Below are 13,175 nucleotides of genomic sequence, written 5' to 3'. Positions count from 1 at the left end.
TGATTTAATGAAACATTATCTGGTTGAAGACATAAAGATACAGGGAGAAAGTAAAGTTAGTTAGAGAGAAAAATTGTTTCCAAATGTACATATTTTTATGTTAAGAGTACTAAACTATGGACTGCTCAAACTGCAAGTTACTGAGCTCAATATGGGAAGAACAGTGACATTGGATAGGCTGTGATATACAGATGGCCAGACTAGATAATCCAGTGGGTTTGCCTTTGCTGTAAACTATGACATTATGAAAACCCACTACTACATTGAAAACTCTTTACACTTAAGCGTCTAAGTATCCACAGTGGAACACTTTATTTGAATTTAAATAGCAAACAGCAAACCTATTATAAAGTATACTCATTAGACTACTTTAGAGACCCCTGGAAAAACAAAACACATCCAAAAGCACTGAGGGACTGATTCTGCAAAACTGGCTCTAATTTAGGATCTCTTGCCCCAGTGGAGCTGGTGCCCAGCAGAAACAGGTACAGCTCAGAATGGTGATGATGTGCTAAAGCAAGACTAAATAATGCTTCTTGGCTTTTCAACTCACAGAAGACATTAGTGTCTAGGCATTTTGCAAACACTCACCGAGGAACCACATGTGTCCTGTTACAGCCTACACAAGGGCTCAGAGCAGTTACCAGAGCTGCCCTGGGAGCACTGCCTTGCAGCGAGACATGGAAGTGCATCACACTTCCACACGTGTGACTGTGCTTGGCAACCCTCCCTGCCAAACAATGCAGCAGTCTGCCCTCTGAAGGAATTGCTGTTGGGACAAGAGCAGGCATGGATTTACTGAAGAGATGTGGTGAGGTGTAACAGCCCTCACTTTGTCCCTGAAACCGCAAGATGTGACATTCACTGTCTCATCCTGGACCACGCTGCACGTACATGGGCTGTCCCCAGCAACCACTGAAATTCACAGGCAAAAAAGAGGTTCTGCCTGTGTCCCACCACTCTGGTGTGTCACAAGTGGGGCAAGATGTGGAATTTCTTGTTCTTGAGACACACTGTACTAATGCTAAAACATTTCCTACACTGGCCACTTCCAGAAATCCTCTCTTCTGTTCTTCGAAAGCATTCGGCTAAGGTCTTATGAATTTGCTAGGAATTAATTTCTTGCTGGGTACGTGTTTAAAAGGTAGCTCATACCAAAGAGATACTATGGTGGTATTTTGCATACAGGATGTTGACTAGGAATATAGTATTTCTCACCTCCCCCTTATTTTATGTTACATTAAAATTATCTTTACTCTTCCTCAGGCAGTTGCTATGCCATGCTTAAGACAGAGAGTCTGAGAAGAGGGAAATGTCAACATTTAAGATGATGTTCAGCTTTCCTGTTACATGCAATCTTTATGTAAGGGATTTGAATTACATATTGTTCCTAGGCCTTTGGCTCTTCTTGCAAAGTCTGCTTGACTGGGCACAGTTGCTTGCTTATTCTTAATGAAGAGTTGTTAACAGAGGAAGGAGCACAATGAAGGGGCAAGTTATGTCTATATGGATAATGAAAAAAATATATATAATGATCAGGATTAGCACATGGCATATTTTTATTTATATAATGCCATGCTTTCATAAAAAGGCAGGTTTCATTCCCTACAGGAGTTGAAAACACGTTGACAAGTCACACAGCAAGGGATGACAGGGGATTGCTGGTGGCTGCGGGAAAGCTGTGGGTTACAACAGGCAGTGGGGAAGGACTTTCTTCAGTCACCATCCTGAAGTTTTTTTAAACAGTCTGTGTCAATTTACTGTATGTTATGGTTTTGATCATGGAACCCACTGGAGATAGATGGGACACTTCTAAGTAAGAAAGCAGCAGGTGAGTTTACTGTTCAGTGGCTGGAAAGAAGGAAGGATTTTAATGAATAAGACATGGAGCACAGAGGATGCTCCAGCCACAGGGACCATCCACAATGTTATACTGAGGAGCCAGCAGAGGAGCCTAGCCAGGCACATCACAAACGAAGCAAATTTAGGGGTGGAAGGTTAACCTGTAGGTGAGGTCTCACATACAAGGAGTTTAAAAAATGCTACCAGGGTCAGAGGAAACATTGAGCACCTGGCAGATAGCCAAAGCAGTTGGGATTTTGAATTGACATTAATTTCAATGCAATTAGTCTTGATGTTATCTGCTCTGTTTGAGAGGAGAATCACAGCCATGATGGGAAAGAAAAGAACACCACAATAATGATACACAGTCAAGAAATGTAAAAGAAAAATAATAATTTTTTGTGCTAAAACATATTAAAAACATAAAACATACCGCCTATCATTATGTATTACTCTTTGAAATTTAATTCACTCAGTGCTGCTCGTGCTGTTTGTTTACATTTTCTATTGATCTCAGTTTGGAAGATGAATTTAACCTATGGAATTTTTCTTCCAAGTTCCCACACTTGAGCTACCACTTGTGAGCATTGCAGTCCACCTTGCTCTTCACAGAATGACCTGGGTTAAATTCCAGCACTGGTGTAAAGGGGGTCCCACTTCTAGTGATTTAGTCCATAAAGGCAGCCTAAGCTTGCCCTGCTGTATGTACCATTTCAGAGGTGATTTAAGCACTTCTGCAAATCATTGCTTAAGTTGGGTCTCAGGGAAAGAATAGGGGTCATGCTGCAATGGGCGCTGCACAACCTTCCTTAAAACAAGAAGAGTGAGGCAGCACAGGCTGTGGCTTGAAAAGGTCAGCATAAATATGCTGCCCTTCACTCCTTCACACATAAGTAATGTATTTGTTGAGAATGTTACCTGCTTTCCAGGCTCAATCTTCTGTTGTGGTAAGCTTTACCCCAGCTGACAGAAAACCTGTTTTCAGGTGGCTTTATGTGTCCATTAATACTGTACCAAGCCTGGCATCTGAATTGGCATGACTTTTTTTTCATTTTCAGCTTCATTTGCTCTGGGTAGGCAGGGGATGCCACAAGCCTGCCCAACCGGGACGCATCCTTCTCCATCCCCCTGGGGAAAGTGAGGAGACAGGCATTACAGGAGCCGGCTGTCGTGTGTCACTCCAGGCTGAAGATGTGCCACATCCCGAGGGTCGGGGGACTTCTGGCAGTAGGAGGCAGCACCACCTTGGCTGTGGAAGGGAATAGAAGCAGCTGTGGAGTGGCTTGGGACTTTCAGATGACTTGCCGAAACTGGCGTGCAAACTGTTTTCAGACCCGTGCAAACGGGTTTTCAAACCTTTCCCTTGGAGTGCGCCTACGCTGCAGCCAAAGCTGCGCCGCAGCTTGTGCAAGGTTACCGGCCCTAAATTAAATGAAACTAACTCAGGAACGAATAACATACAGTCACAAAACCAGACGAGAAGCCTGCATAAATGCTTGAGCCTGAGCACTGCTCTGGGCTGCCAGGGTGTCATTCACGTCAGGGTGCCCTAGCCAGCTGCCAGCTGGGTTGGCTCGGTCTCCAAGAGCAGGGATCTCCTAGTGTGGGATCGCTCTGCAGATATTCGCGTTGGTGCTCTTGCATGAATAGCCCCCTTTTTGTCACGGATTTTGCACATTTCTTCTCCCCGTCTGCGATGACATGGCACTTCTCTGGCAGCTACTCGCAGCTTAGCTGAAAAGCCCAGTATTCTGGAAAGTATTTAATGTGTGTTAACCTCTCTTAATGTGATTCAGCAACTACAAATCAGAAGCGCCTGCCTCCCCTGGCCAGCCAGATATCACAGCCGGTGCCTCACACATGCTGGATGGCAGTGAAAGGCATCTTACTCGCTTTGGGTGGCAAATGCTGATGATCGGTACTTTTATTTTTAACCAGAGATCACTCATTTTTAAATGCTTTGTGCAATCCAGGGACCTTTAATTGCCTGTACAAGTCTAGGTGGACCTGTATGGACATGAAGACTTGCACAGGTGCAGTTTATTACATATCTGATGAAGAACTGGTGCAAAAAAGGCCTTAACCCAGCCCAACCCCTGGACTGCGGAGAGAGCCCGTGGGAGCACCCCGGGCTGCTGGCTCCAGCACCGAGAACCAGGACCACGTCCCCGGTCCCGGCCCACAGTAAATGCCACAATTTCTCCCCAGTGTTTCTCAGCCGAACATCGTGGTCCTTACCACGCGTGAGGTGCTGGTGAGCCGGGGTGCTGTGGCCCACCCCAGGGTACCTGGCCAGGAGGAGGAGGAGGAGGAGGAGGAGGAAGAGGGGGAAAAAACCCACCCCGAACCCAACTTCAGCGGGCCAAACCCCGCACCGGGGTGCCCGTTGCCACCAACTCCCCCTACCCGCCGGGCTGTGCCGCCCCCCCGCGCCGAGCGGGCGCTGCGCGGACGCGGGCGCTGCGTGCGCGGGGCGGGCGCCGCCTCGGCCGCGCTCCCGGCGGCGGGCGGGAGGGAGGGAGGAGGCGCGGGGGAGCGGGGCGGGAGCGGAGCGCGGCGGCGGCGGCGGCCGAGCCGAGCCGAGCCCAGCCGCGCCGCACCGCTCGCACACGAGCGGTGGCACGGTGTGCTCTCTTCTGGGGGCAGGGTGCTTGCTTCTTTCCTAGGGGGAAGCGGCGGGAAGGGGGCTCTGGGCGTCCGTCCCCTCCCGCGCGTGTGCGGAGAGCGGCCGGCGGCGGCGCCGGGGGTGCTCCGCGCCCTCGCCCTGCCCGCGGTGCAGTTACGATGCGCCCCGGACGCCGTGTGGTTGCAGCGCGGCGGCGCTGACATCGCTCACCATGGACAGCTTCGACTTAGCTCTCCTTCAGGAGTGGGACCTGGACTCTCTATGGTGAGTGGTGCCTCTGCTTCCCCCGGGCGCGGGGACAAGGGGCTGCGGGCGATGTGCGGTAACTGGAGGGGGTGCGATAACTGGGGCATGTGCAGTAATTTGGAGTGGGTGTGCACTTACCTGGAGAGGTGCAGTAAATTTGGGGTGCAGCAATAGTGGGCGTGCAATAAAGGGGGGGGCATTGGCCCGAGGGTACAATAACTGGGGCAGCGGGTGTATTAGCAGAGGGTGCAGCCCGGAGAGGTGTCTCCTCTGTCACTTGCTCTCCCAGCATCGCTGGCTCGGCAGGGGCAGAGGGACGAGTGCCCATCCCCTGACTGCCAGGGTGGATCTGGGAGATGAGTGTGGTGTTTGGCTGGAGGGGTCACCTGCACTCGTCCCTCCGCTCCCCCCCGCTGTCACCCCCTTCTCCTCAATAATACCTTGTGCCCACCCACCTCTGGTACCTCGAGTTGGACTCATCCCCCGTCCTTTCTGCACGCCCCTTTCACCCCCCACCCCCACCTTCTCCCCGCAACTCCCTCCCGGGCTGTCTTTATTGCGCCCCCCGCGCTGCATGCCCTTGACCTCCCCCTGCACACCCCCGTCCCTGCCCGCCCCGGCGGCGGGTGCGGGGCTGCCAGGGAGGAGGAGAAACAATTTCTAGAAATGTCATTAGCGGCTGGAGGTGGAAAGCGCTGCCCTCCCCCCTGCACCACCCTCCCCAGGCTGCTGCCTCTGCCAAGTCCCGGAGTTTGCTGCGGGAGTCACGCTGCCCCCGGGCGGCCGCCGCTCCCCGCCGCCGGCCCCGGGGCGTCGGGTCCAGCCGGGGTCCGCGGGGTGGGGAGGAAGCGCTCCGCTCCCCGCTGGAGCCCCCCGGTGTGCGGGGAAGCGCCCCGGGGCCGCGCCGGGACCCGCGAGGCGATGCCCGGCGGGAGCCGCGGTGGGACTCGATCCCGGGGGCTCCCCCGGTGGGACACGAGTGCGGTGCCGCGGAGCCCCGCTCGCAGCCCGGCGCGGGCAGGCCGTGCTGCCTTCCCCAGCGGGGCGCCGGCCGGGCCGGGCCGGGCCGGGCCGGGCCGGGCCGGGCCGGGGCGGTGCGCTCCAAGCGGGTGCGGAGGCGGCGCGCTCCAAGCGGGTGCGCTCCGCGGAGCAGCGGCGGCACTGCGCGCCCGCCCGCCGGCTCTGGAGTGCGGGGAGCTGAGGTTTCTTTTGCCGGGAGCCAGATACCGCTGTGCATTTTGTTCTAACCGTGTTAGGTGATCTATGGCTTCTGTCAGTAGGGTGCGCGTTCTGCAGCGCCGGCTTCTCTCCTCGCTGGCAGGTGTAGCAAAAGAAGCTGGACCTGCGAGTCCCGTTAGTTGAGCCGCTTCTCACAAAAGACTTCAGGATGATGAGAACAGCTTGCGCTGCATAATGTGGGTGCTCATAAATGCATACATTGATAACATCGAGCCCAATAAAACTTTTACATTGCTATGGGAACTTTAAAGAGCATGGATAATACAAAATTAGTTATTACCCCATAAAAGTTTTTAATTATAGTGTTTCTCTCTGTGACACAAGTTAAGGTTATGTCCTCGTTTCAATTATAAATACCCATATTCAGTTTATATCCAAACCATAACATTTATCTCTGGCCTGATTTTAAATTTACAGTCCATATGCATAGTTTTACAATTAAATTACATGTTTTTTCTATTAAACAAGAGTGGGAGAAATAATACTTTTACACTTTTGAATGCTTTTCTCTTTCTCCTTGAATGAAGACGAACTTTGGGTCAATTTTCTATTTCAGCAAAAGTGGGCTGTGCATTACTGTGTTGTCTGAGAAGGCTATTTGAGTTAATAATGATTTGAAAAACTAACAGCGTAACTCCGGGACATTAGGGATCTAGGCTGTGTCTGGCCATTACTTCTTCTCATAACCTTTTTAGCACGCTTCTTGACTGTTCTGGAGCCACTTTCAAATGACTGTGGTTGCCATAAGACTCCTGTATGGGTCCCAAAAGACATCAGATGTTTTCCAGGTAAATTACCTTCTTAAAAATATCTGTATTTGCATTACTTGCAATCTTGTGGTTTCATAGCTCTTGTTACTTGTTTTCCTCTATAGCTGTTGCAGTTTAGAAGGCGAGTTCATCAGAAGGGCTCCAAAAAGCACACTAGAAGTCATTGCATAGAGGCAGGCCTGCATTCACTGCTGAGCTTTCACCTCTTTGTAGGGGCTGAACTGCACAAATACCCAGAGCAGTGCCTAGTGAGGGGAGCAAGGGGGTTGCTGTTGTGTTTCCGAGTCCTTTTTGGGGCACTAGGTTTTGCCACCAGCTTTACCTTGGAATATCAGATCATGGGCTGAGAGTTTATCACGAAGCAGCTGTTTGACAAGTGGTTCGGAATAGTGAGTTTTGAAAAGTTGTACAAACAGTAGTAAATAAAAGCTTACTTTGGCTTAGGGAAAGCTTCCAAAGTCTGTTGTGAAGGTCAGTGGTGCCCTGGGGCCCTGGGTCATTCTCCCATTTGAAGGCAGGGTGGCTGTTGCATGCTGCCCTCCTGCCATCCTGCCTGCTTGCCACGGGGCAAGTTAAGGACATTCTCAAGAAATCTGGTGTGAATTCTGTACTAAACTGGCCAAAGCATAGCTTTTGAACATGGTGATGTTCAGCTATGAAGACTTATGAGAATGCCTTCAAGGTTGTGCAGTTGTTGCCAAAAAGGGAAATAAAATATACCACATAGATAGGAAGTACTTCATGGCAAAGAGCAACACTTAAAGAGACTTAATTTTCTCTGCAGCAAGAATGAATGTTGTCCTTTATTCTTTTGAATGTGGCCATAATGGCAATTTGTGCTCTTAATTTATGACTGAAAATCCACTTTTTGAAGTATTTGGTCAACATTTTGTTTAGAAGTGCAGTAATTAAATATTAATGTGCTGTTCTAAAGTGGGGTTTTTTGTTTTTTGTTTTTTATTTATTTGAGGTGTTCTTGGAAAAATCAAAAGGTGTTTCAGAATGAACAGGGGCATGCTAATCAATTTGCATTGATTGTTGCTATTATACTATTAATGAATTTTCTTTCCAATTAATACATGCTATGTCTTTTGCTGTAACAGAGAAGATGTAATGATATATCATGTAGTGACTATAAGACAGTATTTAGCTAGTAAACTGTAATGGTAGAATATTGTAAGCTATTTTCTACTAAACAGTAGTTTTTCCAGATTGCATGGATGCCAATAGCACTTCTGCTTTCCAGAAAACTGCTATAATTCAAATAGTGAAATCTGAGCACAAACTCAAAAGGAAATTTAAGAAAACATACCAATCTGTGGCGTAAACCAAACTTGTGCCCATTTGGGAAGCTTTTTTGGAACATTTTAGTGTGATCAGCCCAAGTTAACTCAAGGTGCTGTTGCTGCTGACCAGCAGAGTTATCTGTTATCAACAGACTTCAGACCACAGCCGTGTCTCCTGTTCTTCTGTCTCCATGCATTTACTTGTGTGCTGCATGTGCAGTTCTGCTTGACAAGTGTCAAGGATGTGGATTCTCCAGTGCGTTACAGGTTTGCATTTGTTTACACTGGACAAAAAGAGGTGGAAAATCACAGGTGGAGGTGTTTTATATGCCTGTTGTACATCAGTAAACATACTACACATGATGGAAAGCAGCAAATGAACAGACCAAAGGACCTAATCAGAGTGCCCAAACTAGATCTGCATTACAGGCATTTGTTTTGTTATTTGCTTTATTTAGCAAATCAAGATCAAAATTCAGCCAGGTCCTTACCTCCGTGCTTAGGTTTGGGCACAGCAATAGTGAAGCAATAGTGAAGACCAGTCAGTAAAGGCTCTCCTCAAATGCTGATGTAAGGTACATGCATAGACAGAGTTGTTCCCCATTCATTAAAAGCAATTAGCAGATGTATTAAAGCACTTACTGTGTTGTACGAAACAAGAAAATAATTTTGAATGCAAGATGTTTGTTAGCCACAGACAAAACAGTGTTTGTTTAGGTAAAAGAAGCCAAGTATGTAATTGGTTTGTTTGGTAGTTACCTGATACTTCTGTGCGTTTTGAGTTAACATTATTTTTGTAGGGGTTGGATAGTCCTGTAAAAAATGTATAGCTGTATAGCTTCCAAGCTCAGATCAATATCAAATGCCACAGTATAAGATGGCCCAGTGTATTTTACAGACCTTGTACTGAATTATTAGTTCATTTGCTATCTTTGGGTCTGTTCCTGCTCCATTTGAAGTCAATGAGAGTTTTGTTTGGAAGTTGCTATTAACAAAAAGTGGTCAGACATCCAGCAGTCTTATAAATGAACCTTTTGTAACTTCTTGATTCCAGGTTGCCTGGCTTTTAGTCTCTACATTTTGCATTTGTGTAAAGCAAGATTTTTTTTTTTTCTTATGTTGCATGGTGTTTACCGGAGACAGTTTTAGAAAGCTAATTCTACACATACTTCTTCAGTCGAAGTAGAAGATCACAATGTTTATTTTCAGATAACAGTAAGCAGCTACTTTGGGGTGAGAGGGGTCACTCTCTCAGTATGGTAACAGGCCGGACCAGCTTGACCTTTTCACAGAAAATGCTCAGCAATAATACCTCCCTCTCAAAAAAAAAAAAAAAAAAAGTTAGTGTCCACTTTTATCTCACATCTCCTTTACAACTCTACTCCAGCCTGTGTCTTGGACTTTACCCTTATTTTTTTCTTTTTACCTCTTTCCCCTTTTCAACCAATAATGCTTGAAATCATCTTTGTCTCTTTATTTCTCTCTGTGGTGTTTCCTATTCTCCCTTCCTCCCAGTGTCAACTCACAGTTACCACCTGTCCCTCATTGAGATCCCATCTAAGCATTTTCTCTTTCTGTGATGATTATAAGTTGTGAGCAAACAATAGACAAGTAATAACTATAGATTGTTCCCTTCTCCTGCTTTCACAGCATGTTCTCTCTTCTTGATGCCTGTATTTTAGGCTGGAAGCCCTTTGGGTCAGGAACTGCTTTTATTGTTTGAGCTTTTTTTTCTGACAGCACTGAACAAATTGTATGCACTAAAACATTATAAATAATAAGAAGAGCAAGCTTTTCATGGTCAAAATACTTTATAAACATCGGCTGAATAATAATATTTTAAAAACATGTCTGCTGTGCTGTGTGAGTGCTCATTTGCTGGATGTAATATACCACATCCTCCTCATTTGAGTCTCCACTGAGTCCAGAGGCTTTGCTAGCTTGCATCAGATGAGAATCTGGATATTATCTCTAATTCACAGTACTTAGTACTTTTTTTTTTAGAATAATTAGTTTTTTAAGGTTGTGATTTGTTTTTGTCTAATAAGTAAAATTCTGTTACACCAGTAGGACAATGGATGTGCTTTCATTTGTCTCCCTGAGGACTGTTTGGGTACCCATGCCCAATTGTGTGATGCAAGAGATGAACAACCCTTTAGGCTTTCATTCTGACACTCACACATGTAGATTTGTCCTCCTCTGGGGATGTATTCATCAGAAGTTGAGGCAAAACCCTTACTCTAGGTTATTGGAGAAGGGTTCAGAAGACGGCATGAGATGCATGCAGCATTTCTCATTCTTTGTGAATATTTTGAGGAAAATACCAGATTTCTTAAAACTAGTGGACGAGAAGTATGGGCCATTAAAAAGCAGCATTCCAAAAAGTACTGGCTGTGGGAACATCTTGTCATCCATATATTAACAGTAATTTCATACTCCACTCCATGACACTGTCATTAAAGGAAGCAGCTATTTAATTACGGGGGTTTCTAACTTCATAAAACAAATTAATCCATTTGCTTCATATTTATGACTAGGAAATGACAAAGCATGAATAAAAAGAGAGATACCTTACAGTCAGGTTATTACTTTTTAAATAATTGGAGTAATAGAGTAAAAGCTGTAGAAATGAAGAGAAATTGGCATCACATACAGGTAAAAATCAGGGAGGTTAAGTTCTGTGTGACATGTTGTCTCATCTGACAGACCGATCACATTGTTACTGTGAAGTGGCCCTGTCAAAAAATGAGATTTTGAAAGGATGGCATTTTCTAGGAAACCCATGGAAACTTTCTTTGTATATGGTTGGTTAGCTGTAAGGCTAATTCCAGGGGAAAACCACAAGTTCCTAGGGAAAAACTGGAAGTAGGAAAAGGGAAAGCTGTAATCAAACTTCCTTGGTTTTGAACAGAGCTAGCTCTTCACAAACCCTGCCCCGCTGGGCAGCAGGAATTCCCATTTTGGTACTGCTGCTGGGGACTGGATTTGCTGTCTGACTGCTCCCAGGAGCAGACTGGTCCCTGCTTTGGCCAAATCCATTGGATTCACATAATTACCAGTAGGGCTACTCTTCTGTCTCTTAAAAATCAGAATTAAAACACTGGTTATACTTGCTGGTTCTGCCTAAGGCCTCAGGAGAGCAAATAATGGATACTTACAGTTGAATACTCAGGTAATCCTGTACATAATTTCTGAATAAATTGTGGGTAACTACAACTTTGTACTCAGGAGAAAGAGTGAATGAACTGTAGTGACAGTTAAATGAACATAATGACAATCATTAATATTCTGTGCTAAATGTTTTCTGTATCTTTTCAAAGGTAAAAATGCATAACTTGTGTTCTTCTCTTACAACTTGATAGCTCAACTTTCCTAGTACCTTAAACAAACAAAAATAATTTTAGTGGCTTAGGAGGACTGCATTTTATCCTCTTAGGAAGATTTAAACCTGAATGCATGTACCAAGGACCTGGATACAAATGTATCTTGGGAAATATGACAGTAGGAATGCAATTTAAACTTAGCCTCAGAGAACCTTTATGTATTTCTTAAAAAATAAATTAGTTCCAATGCAGCAGTGGTGGTCTCAGCAGGCAGGAAACACTTAAAATTATGCAGGAGGGACCAGAAATCTTTGCAAAGAAGCTTTTTGTTGCTATGTTTTGTTTCTCAATAAAGATGATCCACAACTGTAAGTACTTAAAACTAAAAACAAGAGGGTTGTATCTGACAAAAGCTGCACAACTTCTTAATGTAACCCAGTCTTTCTGTGTGGTTGTTTGCACATGTTTTGGAGCAGAGAAGGAGTCCTTTGTGGCTCAGCCTGGTTTGACTACATGGCAGGAGTGTACAAACAGAGGATGAAGGTTGTGTCTTCTTACAGTATGTTTTGATTGCTTTGAGCTGCAATCATTTCTTTCTGCACATATCACTTTTGAAATATGTTAGGGAGAAACTCATGGCTTCCCTGGCTCGTGCATTGCCATGATGGTGCAGTCTAGATGCCAGGTATTATGATGACCTGTGGTGGTAAGAAAAATGCAAATATGACAGACAGATGGATCAGAAGGAAAAAGGTTTGTTGAAATATGCATTTGCAGAGTTCAGAATCAAAAGCCATTTCAGCAGTGGTCTCTCCAACTGTGCATCTCCCTGTTTCTATCCTTGCCTTCTTTGTTTTGGTCACTGTGAAGGTTTCGGGGAGCCTGTTCTCATGCACTGATGTTGGCAGGTGTCCTAAATCTCCTCTGGGGGGATGTTAGCTTTTGTTCTGCTGATGCTAAATGGTGTCTACATCCTAGTGATGCACCAAAAGAAAATTGATTCCTTCTGTCATTGACCACTTGTGATTGACCAGAAGGGTTCATCTCTCAGGTCTGTCAATTTTCAGAGAGAATGATGTAACTTTAATGTTTTTGTGCTCATTTGCCTTAGAACAGCAAGTGCAGTAGATGGTTGTACCTTAGCCTAGAAAAAATTAACAGACTGATCTGACAGAGACTCTGGAGAAGATAATTACATTGAAATGCATCCAATAGATGACACTTTTTAATATTTTTTGTTTCTGACATAGGGAGGGAACTTGTCATGTCATCAACTGTTTTTAAAGGACAAAGTAACAATAAAAGCTAAGCATGCATTTCTTCATTTGTGTTTGGCAAAGACTGTGTAACATTTTCTGCAGGATGATGACCTTGAATTAACTAAATGTCACCAGTTTAAAGAGTAAATTAATGTCACAATGTGCTTTATTTGTGGTTAGGCCTGAAAACTGTCAGGAATTTCTTAATAGAAAAGGTGTTTGTGTGCTAGTCCATTTACCAAGGCTCCCCACAAGAAAACCACCGTGACCCTGACTGATCTGAATTTGTGTCACCACATTGCCTTGTACACCAGCGTGTTTGCAGTTCGTGGAGCTCATCCTTTCAAAGTGTGTCATGGAATCACAGAATGGCTTGTGTTGGGAGGGACCTTAGAGATCACTTAATGCCAGCCCTGCTGCCTTGGACAGGGACACTTTCCACTAGAGACCATGAGGCTCAGAGCCTCTTCCTACCTGGCCTCGAACACTTCCAGAACAGGGCATCCACAGCTTCTCTGGGCAGCCTGTTTCAGTGTCTCAGCAGTGTCTTTACCCTCACAGGAAAGAATTTCTTCCTTATGTCT

General features: G+C 45.6%; 1 protein-coding gene across 3 annotated transcripts in view; it reads left to right on the top strand.

Moving 5' to 3' along the window:
* The first annotated feature begins 4,379 nt into the window (after nucleotides 1-4,379).
* The window catches only part of AFF3 (ALF transcription elongation factor 3), a 321,802-nt gene continuing 313,006 nt past the window's right edge, over nucleotides 4,380-13,175 (top strand). For all 3 annotated transcript variants that reach the window (XR_010996658.1, XM_068182739.1, XM_068182738.1), the window contains exon 1: nucleotides 4,380-4,732. Coding sequence is in view for 2 of the 3 variants with exons in the window: in XM_068182739.1 (XP_068038840.1) it covers nucleotides 4,680-4,732 (53 nt within the window). In the remaining variant the exon portion in view is untranslated. The remainder of the gene's footprint in view (nucleotides 4,733-13,175) is intronic.

Source organism: Anomalospiza imberbis, chromosome 2, assembly GCF_031753505.1.
Source record: "Anomalospiza imberbis isolate Cuckoo-Finch-1a 21T00152 chromosome 2, ASM3175350v1, whole genome shotgun sequence".
NCBI classification, from domain to species: domain Eukaryota; kingdom Metazoa; phylum Chordata; class Aves; order Passeriformes; family Viduidae; genus Anomalospiza; species Anomalospiza imberbis.
This window is presented reverse-complemented; position numbering and strand designations above follow the sequence as displayed.